Genomic DNA, 14507 nt, shown 5'->3' with positions numbered 1-14507 from the left:
CAAAATTAAAAATAACAGTATTAGATTATAAGCTATAAAATAAAGAAAATATCCACGAGTCCCTACTAAATTATATATACATAATTACAGACTGTATACATTCAAATAACATATGTTCAAATAAATAATATGTATTCAAATAAATAATTGAATTCATAGATAAATGGGGGATAAGGGACAACTCTTCCTTAAAGAAGAATTCCAATTAATAAATAAAGAAGGAATAAAGGAAATACAAAGTCAGCATTAGGCAAGCACCACAATAATAATTTTTGCAGGCAAGACCCACTGAAAGATACTAAAATCAGTGGAGGAACTTGACAGGCAGGCACCACCTTGATCAAGTCATCAAGGTTTGCATTGCCATTAATAAGATATATCCACTCCACGTACCTCTTTGACATGATGTACCAAGAAGGCTATAACATCACTTCTATAGTATTCTCATCAAAAATGTATAACTTCAATCTTATCATAAGAAAACCAGGGACTAACCTAAACAGAGACATAAAATAACTTACCAGCACTATATCAGAAGTGTCTTGGTCTTGAAAGACGAAGGGTGAGAAACGGTCACAGGTTAGAGGACACTAAGGGGACACACAACTAGATGGATGAGGGATCCTTAACCATAAAAAAGACACTAGGGAAAAATCTAATGAAATGTGAATAAGCTCCATAGTTTTGTTAATAGCCCTGCATAGCATTGGTAGCATTGTTAATTCCCTGGGTTTGATCACTGTGCTGTGCTTTGGCAAGTTAGGAGAAACTGGGTCAAAGGTATACATGAATGCTCTGTTCTATTCTTGCAACTTTTGTGTAAGGCTAATATTATTTAAAATAGGTTAAAAATGAATAAAAACAATAAAATAAGCACATGGAATGAGGAGCAGCAGACAAGGAACCCAGGAGAGAAGCCATCCCCTGGGTCTCCACAGACACTATTTCAAAGATCTCAAAGACAAGGCTGTCCTCCTACGCCCTCTTTCCTGCATCCCAAGGAGGGGCCATGGAATAGTTTGCTATGGCCAGTGTGATCAGAACATCACAGAGCCACTCAACAGTTACTGGGTTCCTAGCCCATGCAGAGACCTTAGCAATGAAGAATCAAGCATATGTCCTCATGAGCTCACAGTCTTGAGGAAACAGAGCTACACTAATAATAAGAACAACTTAACTCTTTTAACAAGTACTTAATGGTCACTTACTCTGTATGGAGAAGCATTGAGAGATTAGAAAGAAAACATGATAGGATTTGTACCATCTATCCGGCCCCATAAAACAAGAATGACTTTGTAGAAAGTGGTCTTTTGGTTATAAAGATAAAAGGTCATCAACATAAACTAGCCTAAATTGAGAGGTTTCCTCTAAAGGTATAGCTAGTCCGATGGAACATGTGTAATCCCCACTGAAGCTAGAAGGTTGTTAGTCTCCAGTCTCTCTCTCTCTCTCCCCTCACCTCTTCTTTCCTCTCTCTTCCCTCTCCCTCCTCCAGCATTGCTGAGATCAAGACAAGCCACACTCTCTTCTGCAGAAATGACACATTCAAGTTGCTAGCAACATAGGGGTGGGGAGGCACAGAGGAGGTTTTAGTTTATAGGGTAACCATTCTGAGACACTGCCCATCTGGGGCTTCTCCCAGTCTTTGTAACTGTCTGTCTTCTTCATTTGTTTTTCTCAGAAAGCCTCTGAGTGTGTGTGATTGTGTATATGTGTGTGTGAGAGAGAGAGTATGTGTGTGAGTGTGTATATGAGAGTGTGTGTATGTGTTTGTGTGTGAGTGTGTGTAAGAGTATGTGTGTGAGAGAGTATGTGTGTGTGAAAGAAAGAGCATGTGTGTGAGACTGTGTGTGTGAGAGAGTGTGTATGTGTGTGAGTATATATATGTGTGTGAGAGGGATTGTGTGTGTGTATGTGTGAGAGAGAAAGATTGTGTGTGAGAGTGTGTGAGAGAGATTGTGTGTGTTTGAGTGTGTGTGGGTGGGTGTGCACGCACACGCAGGTGCCCATGCATGTGCTCATGAGAACATTTCTTGTCCCCCGTCAGCCCCATCTCCTTTCTCCCTCTACTCTTCTCTCCTCTCCTCTCCTCTGCTCTCGCTCTCTCTTTCTCCCTGCGTCTTTCTCATCTCTTCTACCTTCTGTGTATTTGCTCCATTTTACTCTTCACAGAAGTTCTACTCTTCTGTAGAAGGTTTTGGTGTCTGCTCTCACTCAACCTCAGTTAAATCCTGGAAATGGCTTGCCTGTGGCACCTACTCTGGCCCTAACTCCACTTGACCTTTGAGCTCCAGAGTTCTATCACTCCTGATTACATTTCTGTGCCTCATCACAGAAAAATAGAGTAGCTCAGCTTTAGTTAGATGTCCACCTTTGTTCCAAATAGGTGTGGTCACAGGGATAGGTCACCCAGTACAAACATAGCCACCTGGACACAACCATTCAAAGGAATTGTGGACTGGGGAGAGGGTCTTCCAAAAATGGGGTGTGAGTTCATCAGTACACACACGTTCACCCCAATTCCACACATAACCCCTCACTGAGGATAATGCTCAAGAAAAGGTAACCTACCCAAGAGCCTCTGAAGGCAAAGAGAATTTCCCACCACCCTCTCTCTAGGAGGAGGTTCCCAGAATATAGCCCCTTTGCTTGCTTTCTAACTCCCTCTCATCAGCTGAAGAGAGTCCCTTTGATCACCTTCATTCACAAGTGTAACAAGGAGCCCCAAACTGTCACCTAAAAACCTCATGGTTCCCACACTGTGCTTCCATATCATCTCTCCAGGAGATGATGGACATCGTCAAAGCCATCTATGACATGATGGGGAAATATACATATCCCGTGCTCAAAGAAGACACTCCAAGGCAGCATGTGGATGTCTTCTTCCAGGTAAGTGCACACACACTGTGCATGAGCTTTAAGCCCAACGTAGACCAGTCAACCCACAAGCATCTGAACAAGTGGTGTGTGTCCAACTCTGTTCTAAGCATTGTAGAAAACAGAAAAGAATTACAAGATGTGTTGACCTCAAGTAATAGATGATCTCATTAAGCAGGCAAGTATATACTACAGAATAGAATAAGGAAGTATATTACGAAGTATAAATGCTACAGTATAGCCTCTAAGTTCCATAAAAATTCTTGGTGGAGCATAGTAGCCAGAGAAGATGTCATTAAGCACGTTTATGTAGGTGTTAAGGCTTTATGTCTGGGGAGTAACGGGAAATAAAGTTGGAAACAAGGGTGGGCTGGATTGAGATCTTTCATTGAAGAGGTTTAGCCTTGCTTGGATGACTACAGTTACTCCATGAGTGGAAGAGTGGCATGACCAGAACGGTGTTTTAGTAAAAAGGTAAGCTAGTGGTAGAGTTTTGAAGAATGTCCAAGCTCATTCTAGTCTAATCCTCTCACTTTGCAGATGGGAAAAGCAGAGGCTCAGAGAGGCTTAAAGACTCACTCAAGGTCACACAGAAAGTGACAGAGAAGAAGTCGAACCTCTCATGTGCAGCGTTCTCTCTGCCAGATGGACAGGCTGGGAGAGAGTCTGGGGAACACATGTTAGGGTGTCAGCAGAATAATCTGGTGATGAGGTAATGAGAGTCTGGAGCAAGTCTTTCCATTTTAAGGAAGCTCATGGGGGTCAAAGGGCTATAACCAGGGCCTGGGTGGGGTTGTCTGGCCAGTGAAAGACCACCTTGATTTTCGGGGCAAAGGTGGTTAACAAAGAGCAAGTTTTGGAATGCAGATTACCAGGTTCATTAAAGTGCTTCCTGTTGTGTCTTCCAGAAAATGGACAAAAATAAAGATGGCATCGTGACTTTAGACGAATTTCTTGAATCCTGTCAGGAGGTAAGGAGAGACCTCGGAGCATAAAACCTCTAGATCTGGGAAAGGAAATCTGGGGGCTGGGGACCTGCAGGAGGGCAAGAATGAGAAACCTGTGGCCTCAGGTCAGAGACACCACCGCCAACCCCACCAGTAGCAACTCAGAATTCCAACAATCTCCACTCCTCCAACTGGCCTATGGTTGGTCTTGGCTAAACACCGTCTGAGCCAGACAGCCTGAGAAGGATTGGGGGGGGGCGGGGGATGTGAAAGCCCAGAGGGGGTCTCTGTGAAACCAAAGACTTCCCAAATGGGCAACACTCATTTTTTAACCTGCTTCTGGCTCAATGACCCACTCCTCAGACTACTAGGGAGTAGCTGGGAAAAAAACCTAAAACTGTAATTCTCAACCCATAGTATACCCAAGAATTGCCCAGATGATTCTGAAAATGAACACTAGATGGGGGTGGGGGAGGGTGCTGTAGAAATCTTTGTTTTAACACAAATGGCCTAGGGATCAAGGCTTCTAAAACTTTAATGGGCAAACCAACCTCCTTGAAGATCTGGTTAAAATGTAGATTCTAATTCAATAGGTCTGGAGGGGAGTTTGAGGCGCTACTATTCTAACGCTCTCCCAGGTCAAGCTGGTGCTGCAGGTCCTTGGACCGCATTGTCACTCACTGAAAAGATAAACTAGCCCAGAGTCTCTGCCAGAAAATGAACTGGAAATAGTTTCTTTTATCTACTTTAGAAAAATGCATTTCCATCCCCACCTTATTTCAGAAAAGTGCGCAGTCACTCTGAGCTCACCCAGTAAGAACTGCAGGTGCACAAAAGCAGGGGAGAAGTCACCAACACGTACTGAGCACCTACCAAGTTTCAGGTATATGCATACACCTCACAACAGCCCTGAGAGATGGTGGCGTTTTATCCAAGGTGATATTCAAAATATTCAATAATGAGAGTGGACTGAGAATTGACCACTCTTAACTGACCTTGACTAATGCCATGGAGCATGCCCTAAAGGGACCATTCTAAGCTTGCCAGTCTGTTAGCTGACGGATCTTTGGGTGTTCCGGGGGTCCTGGACCAGTTACCAGAGAGACAGAGGGAAAGATGCTGGCTGGGAGGCTCAGGTGAGCAGTTATTTACCAACAAGGCTAGAAATATTTCAACATGTTAATCATCATGAACTGGGTGACTGGCAGAATTGATCATGCCCATTTTAAAGAAGAGAAAACTGAGACATTGCAAAGTTAAGAGATATGGCTAAGGCACAGTAGGTGACAGAGATCAAAGATGGAACCTGAACGCCATCATTCTAATTTTAAATTCTATGCCCTACTTAGGTGTGCTTTTTTGACTTTGCTTCAGAGGTGAGTGAAGTTTTTAAATTCGTTTAGTTTCTCACATTAGCAACCTCTATAGCTGTTCATTAATTCACTTACTTTTTGCTCACAACCCACCCATAGGCAGATACTGTGAACGACGCTATTTTACATATAAAGAAACTGAGGCACAGAGGGATTAAATAATTGGCCTAAGGCCACCCAGCTAGTAAATGACAGATGCAGATTTGAATCTAGGCAGCCTGACTCCAGAACCCATAGACTTACTTTAAAAGTTCTAGCAACTTTTAAAAGATTTCAAACACCTAGAATCAACTTTTGTCTTTGTTGATTTTTTTTTTTCTGTTATAGGTCCGCTTTCTGTTTTATCATTTGTGTTCTAAATTATCTTTTTCCTTCTATTTTATTTTAATTTAATTTTAGGGGCTTTTTTTCTAGCTTTTCGAGATGAAGATTTAGGTCATTCTTTTCAACCATTCTTTTCCAGTATGTTCACATAAAGGGATAAAATTTCCTTTAAGTACTGTTTTAGACCCCACATATTTTAATATGTCATATTTTCATCATATTTTAATTCAAGATATTTTCTTCTCTGACCCATGAACTTAAAAGTATGTTGCTTAATAGCTAAGCATTTGAGGATTTTCTATATTCAATACTTATTTCTTAGAGAATGTACACTAGAAAAAAGTAAAATAGAGAACATATAATGGAGACATGCAATAAAAAAACCAATAAAACCAAAATTTGCCTCTTTGCAAAAATTAATAAAATTGATAAATGCTTAGCAAGACTGATTTAAACAAAAGAGAAAGAGAGAGAAAACTCAAACTATCAGTATCAGGAGTGGAAAGGGTAACAACGCTGCAGGATTTACAGATTATAAAGATAATAGTTCGTTATTTGAAAAATTTGACAACATATGAAATCCACAAATTCCTTGCAAATATAATTTATCAAAACTAACACAAAAAGAAATAGAAAATCTGAATAGTCCTATGTATGTTAAAGAAATTGAATCTGTAATTTAAAATTTTCCCACAAAGAAAATGACAGACACAGATGTCTTACCCCATAAATTCTTCCAAACTCTTTCAAAGGAATAAGCGATATTAATCTCACACAAACTCAGAGAATAGAGAAAGAGGAAAAACTTCTCAACTTGATTTATGAGGCTATCATAACCCTAATATGAAATCATGGCAAGCCATTACAAAATAAAATGTTCAAGCTAATATATTCCTTCTGGATATAGGAGTAAAAAATCAAATCCAGTAATATGTAAAAAAAAAAAAAGAAGAAGAACAGAAAGGTTTATTACAGAAATGCCAGTTTGGTTTAACATTCAAGAATCAACCAATATAATTAATAACATAATAGAATTTATAAAAATGCAGTCATCTCAGTAGATGTCAAAATCATTTGATAAAATGCATTTGCCCAGAGCTTCTTTAAAAAGGTAATATTCACTGTTTCACTGGATACTTTATTTGTTACAAATTTCTTAAGGCCAGGGTACCCGGGTGGCTAAGTTGGTTAAGCGTCTGCCTTCGGCTCAGGTCATGATCCCAGGGTCCTGGGACTGAGTCCCACATTGGACTCCCTGCTCCGTGGGGAGTCTGCTTCTCCCTCGGCCTCTTCCTCTCTCTCTCTCTCATGAATAAATAAATAAAATCTTAAAAAACAACAACAAAAATTTCCTAAGGCCAGAGAAGGTGCTTCTTGCCTTGAATTGCTCACTCTCTGGGCCCCCACTGCTTTTTCCTATTTCTAGTGCCCTTGCAGCATTCTTTCTGCATGGGAAACCCACACAAGAGACGTGCTCACCATTACAGAGCTTCTCAGGGAGGAGCCTCCGAGAGTTCTAACCATCCTCTCTTTTCTGCCTCCTCCCCTCCCAGGATGACAACATCATGAGGTCCCTCCAGCTATTCCAAAATGTCATGTAACTATGGACATAGCCAGCCAGCTCTCAGAGACATTGTACTGAACAACCACCTCTTAACACCTTGATCTGCCCTTGTTCTGATTTTGCACACCGACTCTTGGGACAGAAACACCTTTTACATTTTGGAAGAATTCTCCGCTGGACACTTTCTATGGAACCCAGCATTACATGGCTCAGTCTCTGATTGCAAACTCTTCCTTCTCCGTCTTCTTGAGAGAGAGAAGATGAAATTGGGTTTGTTTTGGAAGCATGCTCATCTCTTCATGCTGCTGCCCTATGGAAGGTCCCTCTGCTTGAGCTTAAACAGTAGTGCACACTTTTCTGCTTGCGTGACCCAGCCCACTGCCTCCAAGTCCAGCAGACCTTGATGTATCGGAAGCAAGATGACCTGAGCCAAATGCACACCATCCTCTGATGGCCTCCCAAACCAATGTGCCTGTTTCCCTTCTTTTGGTGGGAAGAATGAGCATTATACAGAACAATATGAATCCGTATGACTAGATTGGGAGAGCCAGCACCTAACATATGTAGGATAGAACTGAATTCTTAAGCATGGCATTGTCTGGTGACCCAAACTGCCCAAATCCTTTGTTTCCAGAGGCAAGAACCAATAATTCTTTCTCACACTGGCATCTGTGCTGGTAGTGCAAATCCCTTGATGTGCACAGGGAAAGAGCCAATGCCCAGTGGTCCATGCCCTCACTCCATCTCCTGCTAGAGCCTAGCACTGCATGCCCCTCCCAGAAAGCCCAGAATGCCTGCAAATTGTAATTTTATACCATGTTCTAATCAATAAACAGAACTATTTCTTACACTCTTAATCTTCATTTCCTCCATGACTTAATTGGCCAGGAGAGGTAAGCTGTGAAAAGGGAAGGCTCATCCATTCAGCTGGCATCCAGTTATTAGTACTTACTTGGTGCCAGACCCAGTGCCAATCAGTCATCATCCTCCACTACCCCCAAGCAAGCATCCCATTTAAATGCAAATACTGTGACTAAAAGCAAATATGTCTTTAAGGTGAGACCCCTCACAACACCTTCCTTCCAACAAGATTGCCACTCTCAAGACCCTCAGCGGTAGAAAGGCTGGAGCGTCATGTTGATATGGTTGGGGATACAGAGATGAAGAGGTGGCCAGAAGCTCCTGCCGAGGGGCTTGGAGTCCAGGGGTTGACCAAGTGGCTTCAACCAAAAGCAACAAATTATTACTTCTGTTGGACACTATGTCTTAGAGTCCCCATTTAACATCACATTAAAAAAGATGAAGAGCTAACCATGGCGTTCGTGGAAGGAAAGCAATTTACTGAACACCTATTACGCACCAGATAATGCACTAGTGGCTTACATACATTATCTCATTTCATGTTGCTGTAGGGCATTCTGGGAGATAGAGTCCTCATTTTCCTGGTTTGGACCTGAAGGGGTAAGGGCACCTACCTAGGGTAGCACAGCTCCATAGAGATTAAACGCTTCCCACTCCATCATAGAGCCTTCCTGCCAAGGGATTCTGTCTCTCCCCAAGGAACTGAAGGTACACACACAAATCTCATGCATCTGTAGTCAGTTCAAAGAGGCATGGGTATTTGAATCCAAATGGCAGATGAGGAAACAGATGCACTGAAGGGGAAAGCCATAAGTGCCCATGGACCAAGAGCGAGAGCAGGCCACCACATGTCACACGCGCACGAAATACTCCCAGTCTGCTTGCCACTGGCTACAATTTCTCATGGTTGGAAATTGTAGAGAATGCAGCTGTTTCTCTGGGCCTCCTGAGTGCTGCCCTGTGGTCATCTAGGGCTACTAGACATGTGGCCAGCCCCTAGCAAGGCATACATACACTTAGGCCCAAGCAGAGGATCTGTACTTGTGAACCTTCCCATGTGGGTGGTCTGAACCTGTATCATGAGGCTATACAATGTCTAAGCCATGGTTCTCCACCTTGGCTGAACATCACAATCACCTGGGGCACTTTAAAAAATGCCAGTGCCCAAGCCCCACCCCAGACCAATTGAAGTAGAATCTCTATGAGTGAGGCCTGGGCATCAGGATTCTTTAGAATCTGCTCAGGTGATTGTAATGTGCATCCAGAGCTAAGGTGGGGAACTGACCACACCCAGTGCTAAGAATGGAGCACATGATCTGAGCCATCTTCCTAACCATAATGATTGATTTACGGATTGGCTTGATACCGAAGCCAGTCGAAACAGCGTGAATCACAAGATTTGTGCTGAGAACAAGAGGATAAAGATGGTCTCTCTCCTACTGGACATGAATGAGATAGTATGCAGTCCTAGGACATGTTGGTAGTGATTCAGGAATTCTGAGGGATTATCTGATAACCAAAGAGCAGATAAACCAGAATCACAGAAGGCAAGGCAGAGATGTGTAAACAAAACAAAACACACCAGAAATTGAAACCTTGATTAGATCACTGAGCGGCTGGATCAAGCTGGACCTGAAGTTAGGAATACCTCTGACCTTTTCAGATGCCTGTGTTAGACACCTATATAAGGTCTAGGCCAGTGTATCTTTACTCTGGCCACATATCATAATCACTTGGGGAACAGAGAAGGGGAAATTTGTGTGTATGTGTGTATGTGTGTTTTCCCCCAATTTTATTTAAATGACAGCACTGTATTAGTTGGAAGGGTATAACATGATTTGACTTACATGTATTGTAATTGGTTTTTTTTTATTAACACATAAGGTACTATTTGTTTCAGGGGTACAAGTCTGTAATTAATCAGTCTTACACAATTCACAGCGCTCACCATAGCACATACCCTCCCCAATGTCCATCACCCAGCCACCCCATCCCTCCCACCCCCTCCACTCCAGCAACCCTCAGTTTGTTTCCTGAGATTAAGAGTCTCTTATGGTTTGTCTTCCTCTCTGGTTTCATCTTGTTTCATTTTCCCTCCCTTCCCCTATGATCCTCTGTCTTGTTTCTCAAATTCCTCATATCAGTGAGATCATATGATACATGTCTTTCTCTGATTGACTTATTTCACTTAGCATAATACCCTCTAGTTCCATCCACGTCATTGCAAATGGCAAGATTTCATTTTTGATGGCTGCATAATATTCCATTATATATATATACACCACATCTTCTTTACCCATTCATCTGTTGATGGACATCTAGGCTCTTTCCATAGTCTAGCTATTGTGGACATTGCTGCTATAAACATTGGGGGTGCATGTGCCCCTTCGGATCACTACATTTGTATCTTTGGGGTAAACACCTAGTAGTGCAATTGCTGGGTTGTAGGGTAGCTCTATTTTCAACTTTTTGAGGAACCTCTGTACTGTTTTCCAGAGTGGCTGCACCAGCTCTCACATTCCCACCAACAGTGTAGGAGGGTTCCCCTTAGAGAAGGGGAAATTTTTAAAGTGCCAGAGGCCGGGGCCTTATCCCAGATTAACTGAATAAGAACCTCTACAGGTGGGGCCCACTATGCTTTAAAAGCTCTCCAGGTGATTCCAGTGTACCCCCAGGGCTAAGAGCCCCTGCTGTAGAAAAGTGGAAGGGCCGGTAGGTACCCTTCTTCCTGTGCTGGCCAGACCACAAGAAACCCAATTCAGTCCTGAACACCCAATGCCAAGAGGAAAATCAGCATCTGGAGATATTCAGAGAGAAATCAAGATGAAAGGAAGATTCAAAATTGGTCCCGAGATGAATAATCAACAGAAAGAAAGTTGGTTGTCCTCAGGGTGAGGGTAGGGAGCAACCTGTTGCAGCAATTGCAAGAGTATGGGTTACCATTCATCAAAGCTTTTAATAAAGGAACAATTCAACACCCAAAAATCAAATAATCCAATCCAAAAGACATGAATAGACATTTCTCCAAAGAAGACATGCAGATGGCCAACAGACACATGAAAAGATGCATAACATCATCAAGGAAATGCAAATCAAAACTACAATGCAATATCACCTCATACCTGTCAGAATGGCTAAAATCAAAAACACAAGAAACAGTGTGACAGCAAGAATGTGGAGAAAGGGGAACCCTTGTGCACTGTTGGTGGGAATGCAAACTGGTGCAGCGACTCTGGAAAACAGTATGGAGGTTCCTCAAAAAGTTAAAAATAGAACTACCTTATAATCCAGTAATCACACTACTGGGTATTTACCCAAAGAATATGAAAATACTAATTCAAAAGGATACCTGCACGCCTATGTTGATAGCAGCATTATTTACAACAGCCAAATTATGGAAGCAGCCCAAATGACTACCGATTGATGAATGAATAAAGATGTGGTGTATATATACAATGGAATATTACTCAGTGATCAAAAAGGGTGAAATCTGGCCATTTGCAACAACACGGATGGGGCTAGAGGGTATCATATTAAGTGAAAGATGTCAGTGGAAAAAGAAAAATACCATGTGATTTCACTCACACGTGGGATTTAAGAAACAAAACAAATGAAAAAAGATAAAAAGAGACAAACCAAAAAACAGACGCTTAGCTCTAGAGAACAAACTGCTGGTCACCAGAGAGGAGGGCAGGGGGGGGATGGGTGAATCGGGTGATGGGAATTAAAGAGTGCACTTGTGATGAGCACCCGGGTGATGTGCAGAACTGCTGAATCACTATATTGTATACCTGAAACTAAAATAACACTGTATGTTAACCATATTGGAACTAAAATTTAAAACTTAATTAAAAGAGTGATATCAAAGCAAACAAAAAGCTTTTAATAAAGGAACAAGGGATAAATAAACACTGCAGTTTTCAACGGAGCACAGAAACAAAGAGAGGCCTGTGCTTTGTGAATCCGTGCATCTCTCAGCACTTGGGATACTGGAAAAACAAGGCTCTCCATTTTAGGACACCCACCTCCAACCAGTCCTGGAGGGATCCTGCTCCTCCTGAATCATCCAACACATTGTCACCGTTTCCCAGTAATTGTGCCTGCTGATGGGGATTCATCAGTAGGCTGTCTTACCCAGAAGGCCTCAACACTCACCGTTACCACACAGCTGGACACAACTGTGCCGCCTGGAAATGCCTGTGACTTTTGTCTGGAACTCTGTCACAGATAGATGCTGGCTGGGAAGGCTGCACTCTGCCTGTGAGCAGGGCAGGCCAGAAGAATCAGGTAGTTAACACCTCCCTGGAGCAGCCCTTAAGCAATGGCCGACGAGAGCTGGTGTATAAATACCCCCAGACCCATCTCCTTTCCATAGGAAGAACTTTGGGGTGCCTTCTCTACCATCTCCCAGACTTCTCCAGCAGAATTGAGCCCCAATAGCCACAGCAGTAATGTGCTCAACAGTGTACCCCTTATCGACCTTCTTCCCTTCCCTCTCTCATTTCCTGTACTCCCCTACCATTGCTTCTGGGATCTCCTCCCAGATCAGCCACTGGATCCCACATCCTTGTCCCAGTGTTGGCTTCTGGAGGAACCTAACCTAAAACGTTGAATAGGACAGATATGTCATGTTCTTACAAACCTTATATCTAGTGGGAGTAAACAGATCATAGATGAAATGTTTTCAGTAAAGTGACATGAAGAGAATACAAGTGTGACATGGTAGAGAGTGACTGGGGTGGCCGGGGAGGCTACTCTAGACAGGGTAGGGAGGGATGGCTCCTCTGAGCTGATCTTGACATGATCTCAGGTGGGCCAGGGGTGGGAAGGATCACCAGGCATTTACAGAAAATCTGGGCCTAAGCTTACTATCAGTTCTAGCTCAGGAATTCAAGAGTCTATCCCTTGTTCCAATATAGAAATAATGTCTAAATACAGAATCCCACTACCACCCATCCTGTGGTTCTCTAACATCACATCTCTAAGTAAATCCTCTGCGCAGAGGCCAGAAAGGCCCCTTGGAGAGGTTCCCAGGAGGAAGTGGAGATGGGACTGCGGACCACTGTTGGGTGCCAGGTTGTCTGTGGATGGGATCCTACTTGAATCTCACAACTCTGTGAAGTAGGAATTCTAGGCACCTGTTTTTCAGATGAAGAAATGTTGCCCCAAGACATGAAGGGACCTGCCCACACAGCTGGAAATGGGCTTAAAAGCATGCCAAGCTCCAAAATCTCTGCCCAGCTCCATTTCTTAGAGAGCATGAAGACCATTCTCCACCTATTCCTAAAACGAGCTCTAATGATACATAAACACCAGAAGGTGTTGGAAAGCAGCTGCCATGAAATCTATTAGTAAAAAGCAATGAAAACAAGTCCATGAATTCAAGCCAAATTACTCTTCCTCTATGGGGAATAATGCCAAGGACATGTGCAAAGATGCCCATATGGGTTTCCTAGAGGAGCTGAAATCAGCATGTCCCTCCACATCAAAATAAAGCCCAATCTAAGTCTCAGACCTCCACAAGCTCTGCGCTCCGGTCCAGGGACTGCCTGGAGACCAAAAAATTCAGATCTTGAAGATCAGGGGAAAACCCTAGGGTCAGCCAGTCCCACTGAGTGGACTTTTGAGGACCCATGAGACTCTGGGGGAGCTGACTGCACTCTCAGTTCTAGAATGGAACACTTGACCTATACTAAGCCAGTCATTTTTTCCCATGCCTCTGGCCACAGTGACTGGTTCAGGGGTAGCTTAAGGCCTAACCCAATGCAAACAGCATGAATTTTAGAGTCATTACTGAAAACAATGAAACAAAGTCACTCTTCCCCGCTGGACACAAATGAATAAGCACGTAGCCCTGGGACATACAGGCAATCATTTTGTAACCTGCAGGGAAGCCAATCTATAGATGAACATCATACCACAGAAGTCAAGGCAGAGAGATGAAACAAATGGACTCCATGATTTCATTGAACTGCTGGATCAAGCTTCTCCTGAAGCTGCATGTACCACAAGTGGTTTGTGTTGCATACAGCAATAAATTAATTTTTTATTATTTAAGGCAGATGGAATTGAACTTTCCGCCACTTGCAACTTGACACATGCTAACTGATCTCCCACTACTTCATAAAATAGATGGGGCAACCAAGGCCCACAGCTACATTGCTGGTTGGTAGCAGAGCTTGGACCAGAAATCTAGTCTAGTGCCATATCCACTGTACTGTTCTGCCATCTACTCTGCGACCATAATATGACGAGAATATTAAATATCATTTACTGAGCACTTATTGCATGCTAAATAGTTCATATGTATTCAATTCTCACTCCCCTGAGGTTGTTTCTGTTACTAATCCCATTTACTAATGAGGAAATTGGAGCTCAGAGAGTTTAAGTAATCTGGCCACGATCCAATAGCTAGTAAGTGACAGAGCAATTTGAACCCAGGACTTTCTGACTGCTGAGCTTAATTGCTAAGCCAGAAACTGCCAGGTTCAATGAGTATATGGAGCCAGGCGATTAAAGAAATCAGTGGCAACCCAGAGAATACATTCCCAGGGTAAAGGA

At 42.8% G+C, this 14507-nt stretch overlaps 1 protein-coding gene across 6 annotated transcripts in view; it reads left to right on the top strand.

Annotated features, from left to right (window-relative positions):
* Positions 1-7122, top strand: part of KCNIP1 (potassium voltage-gated channel interacting protein 1) — a 371320-nt gene extending 364198 nt beyond the window's left edge. For all 6 annotated transcript variants that reach the window (XM_028102616.1, XM_028102617.2, XM_028102618.2 and 3 more), the window contains 3 exons: positions 2785-2889; positions 3786-3848; positions 7075-7122. In XM_028102616.1, the coding sequence (XP_027958417.1) occupies positions 2785-2889; positions 3786-3848; positions 7075-7122 (216 nt within the window). The remainder of the gene's footprint in view (positions 1-2784; positions 2890-3785; positions 3849-7074) is intronic.
* The last annotated feature ends 7385 nt before the right edge of the window (positions 7123-14507 follow it).

The sequence above is a fragment of the Eumetopias jubatus genome, unplaced genomic scaffold (assembly GCF_037043125.1).
Source record: "Eumetopias jubatus isolate StellerSeaLion01/CBP00866 unplaced genomic scaffold, mEumJub1_p1.0 scaffold_5, whole genome shotgun sequence".
NCBI lineage: Eukaryota > Metazoa > Chordata > Mammalia > Carnivora > Otariidae > Eumetopias > Eumetopias jubatus.
The sequence above is the reverse complement of the archived record's forward strand: the minus strand, read 5'-3'. Positions and strand labels throughout refer to the sequence as shown.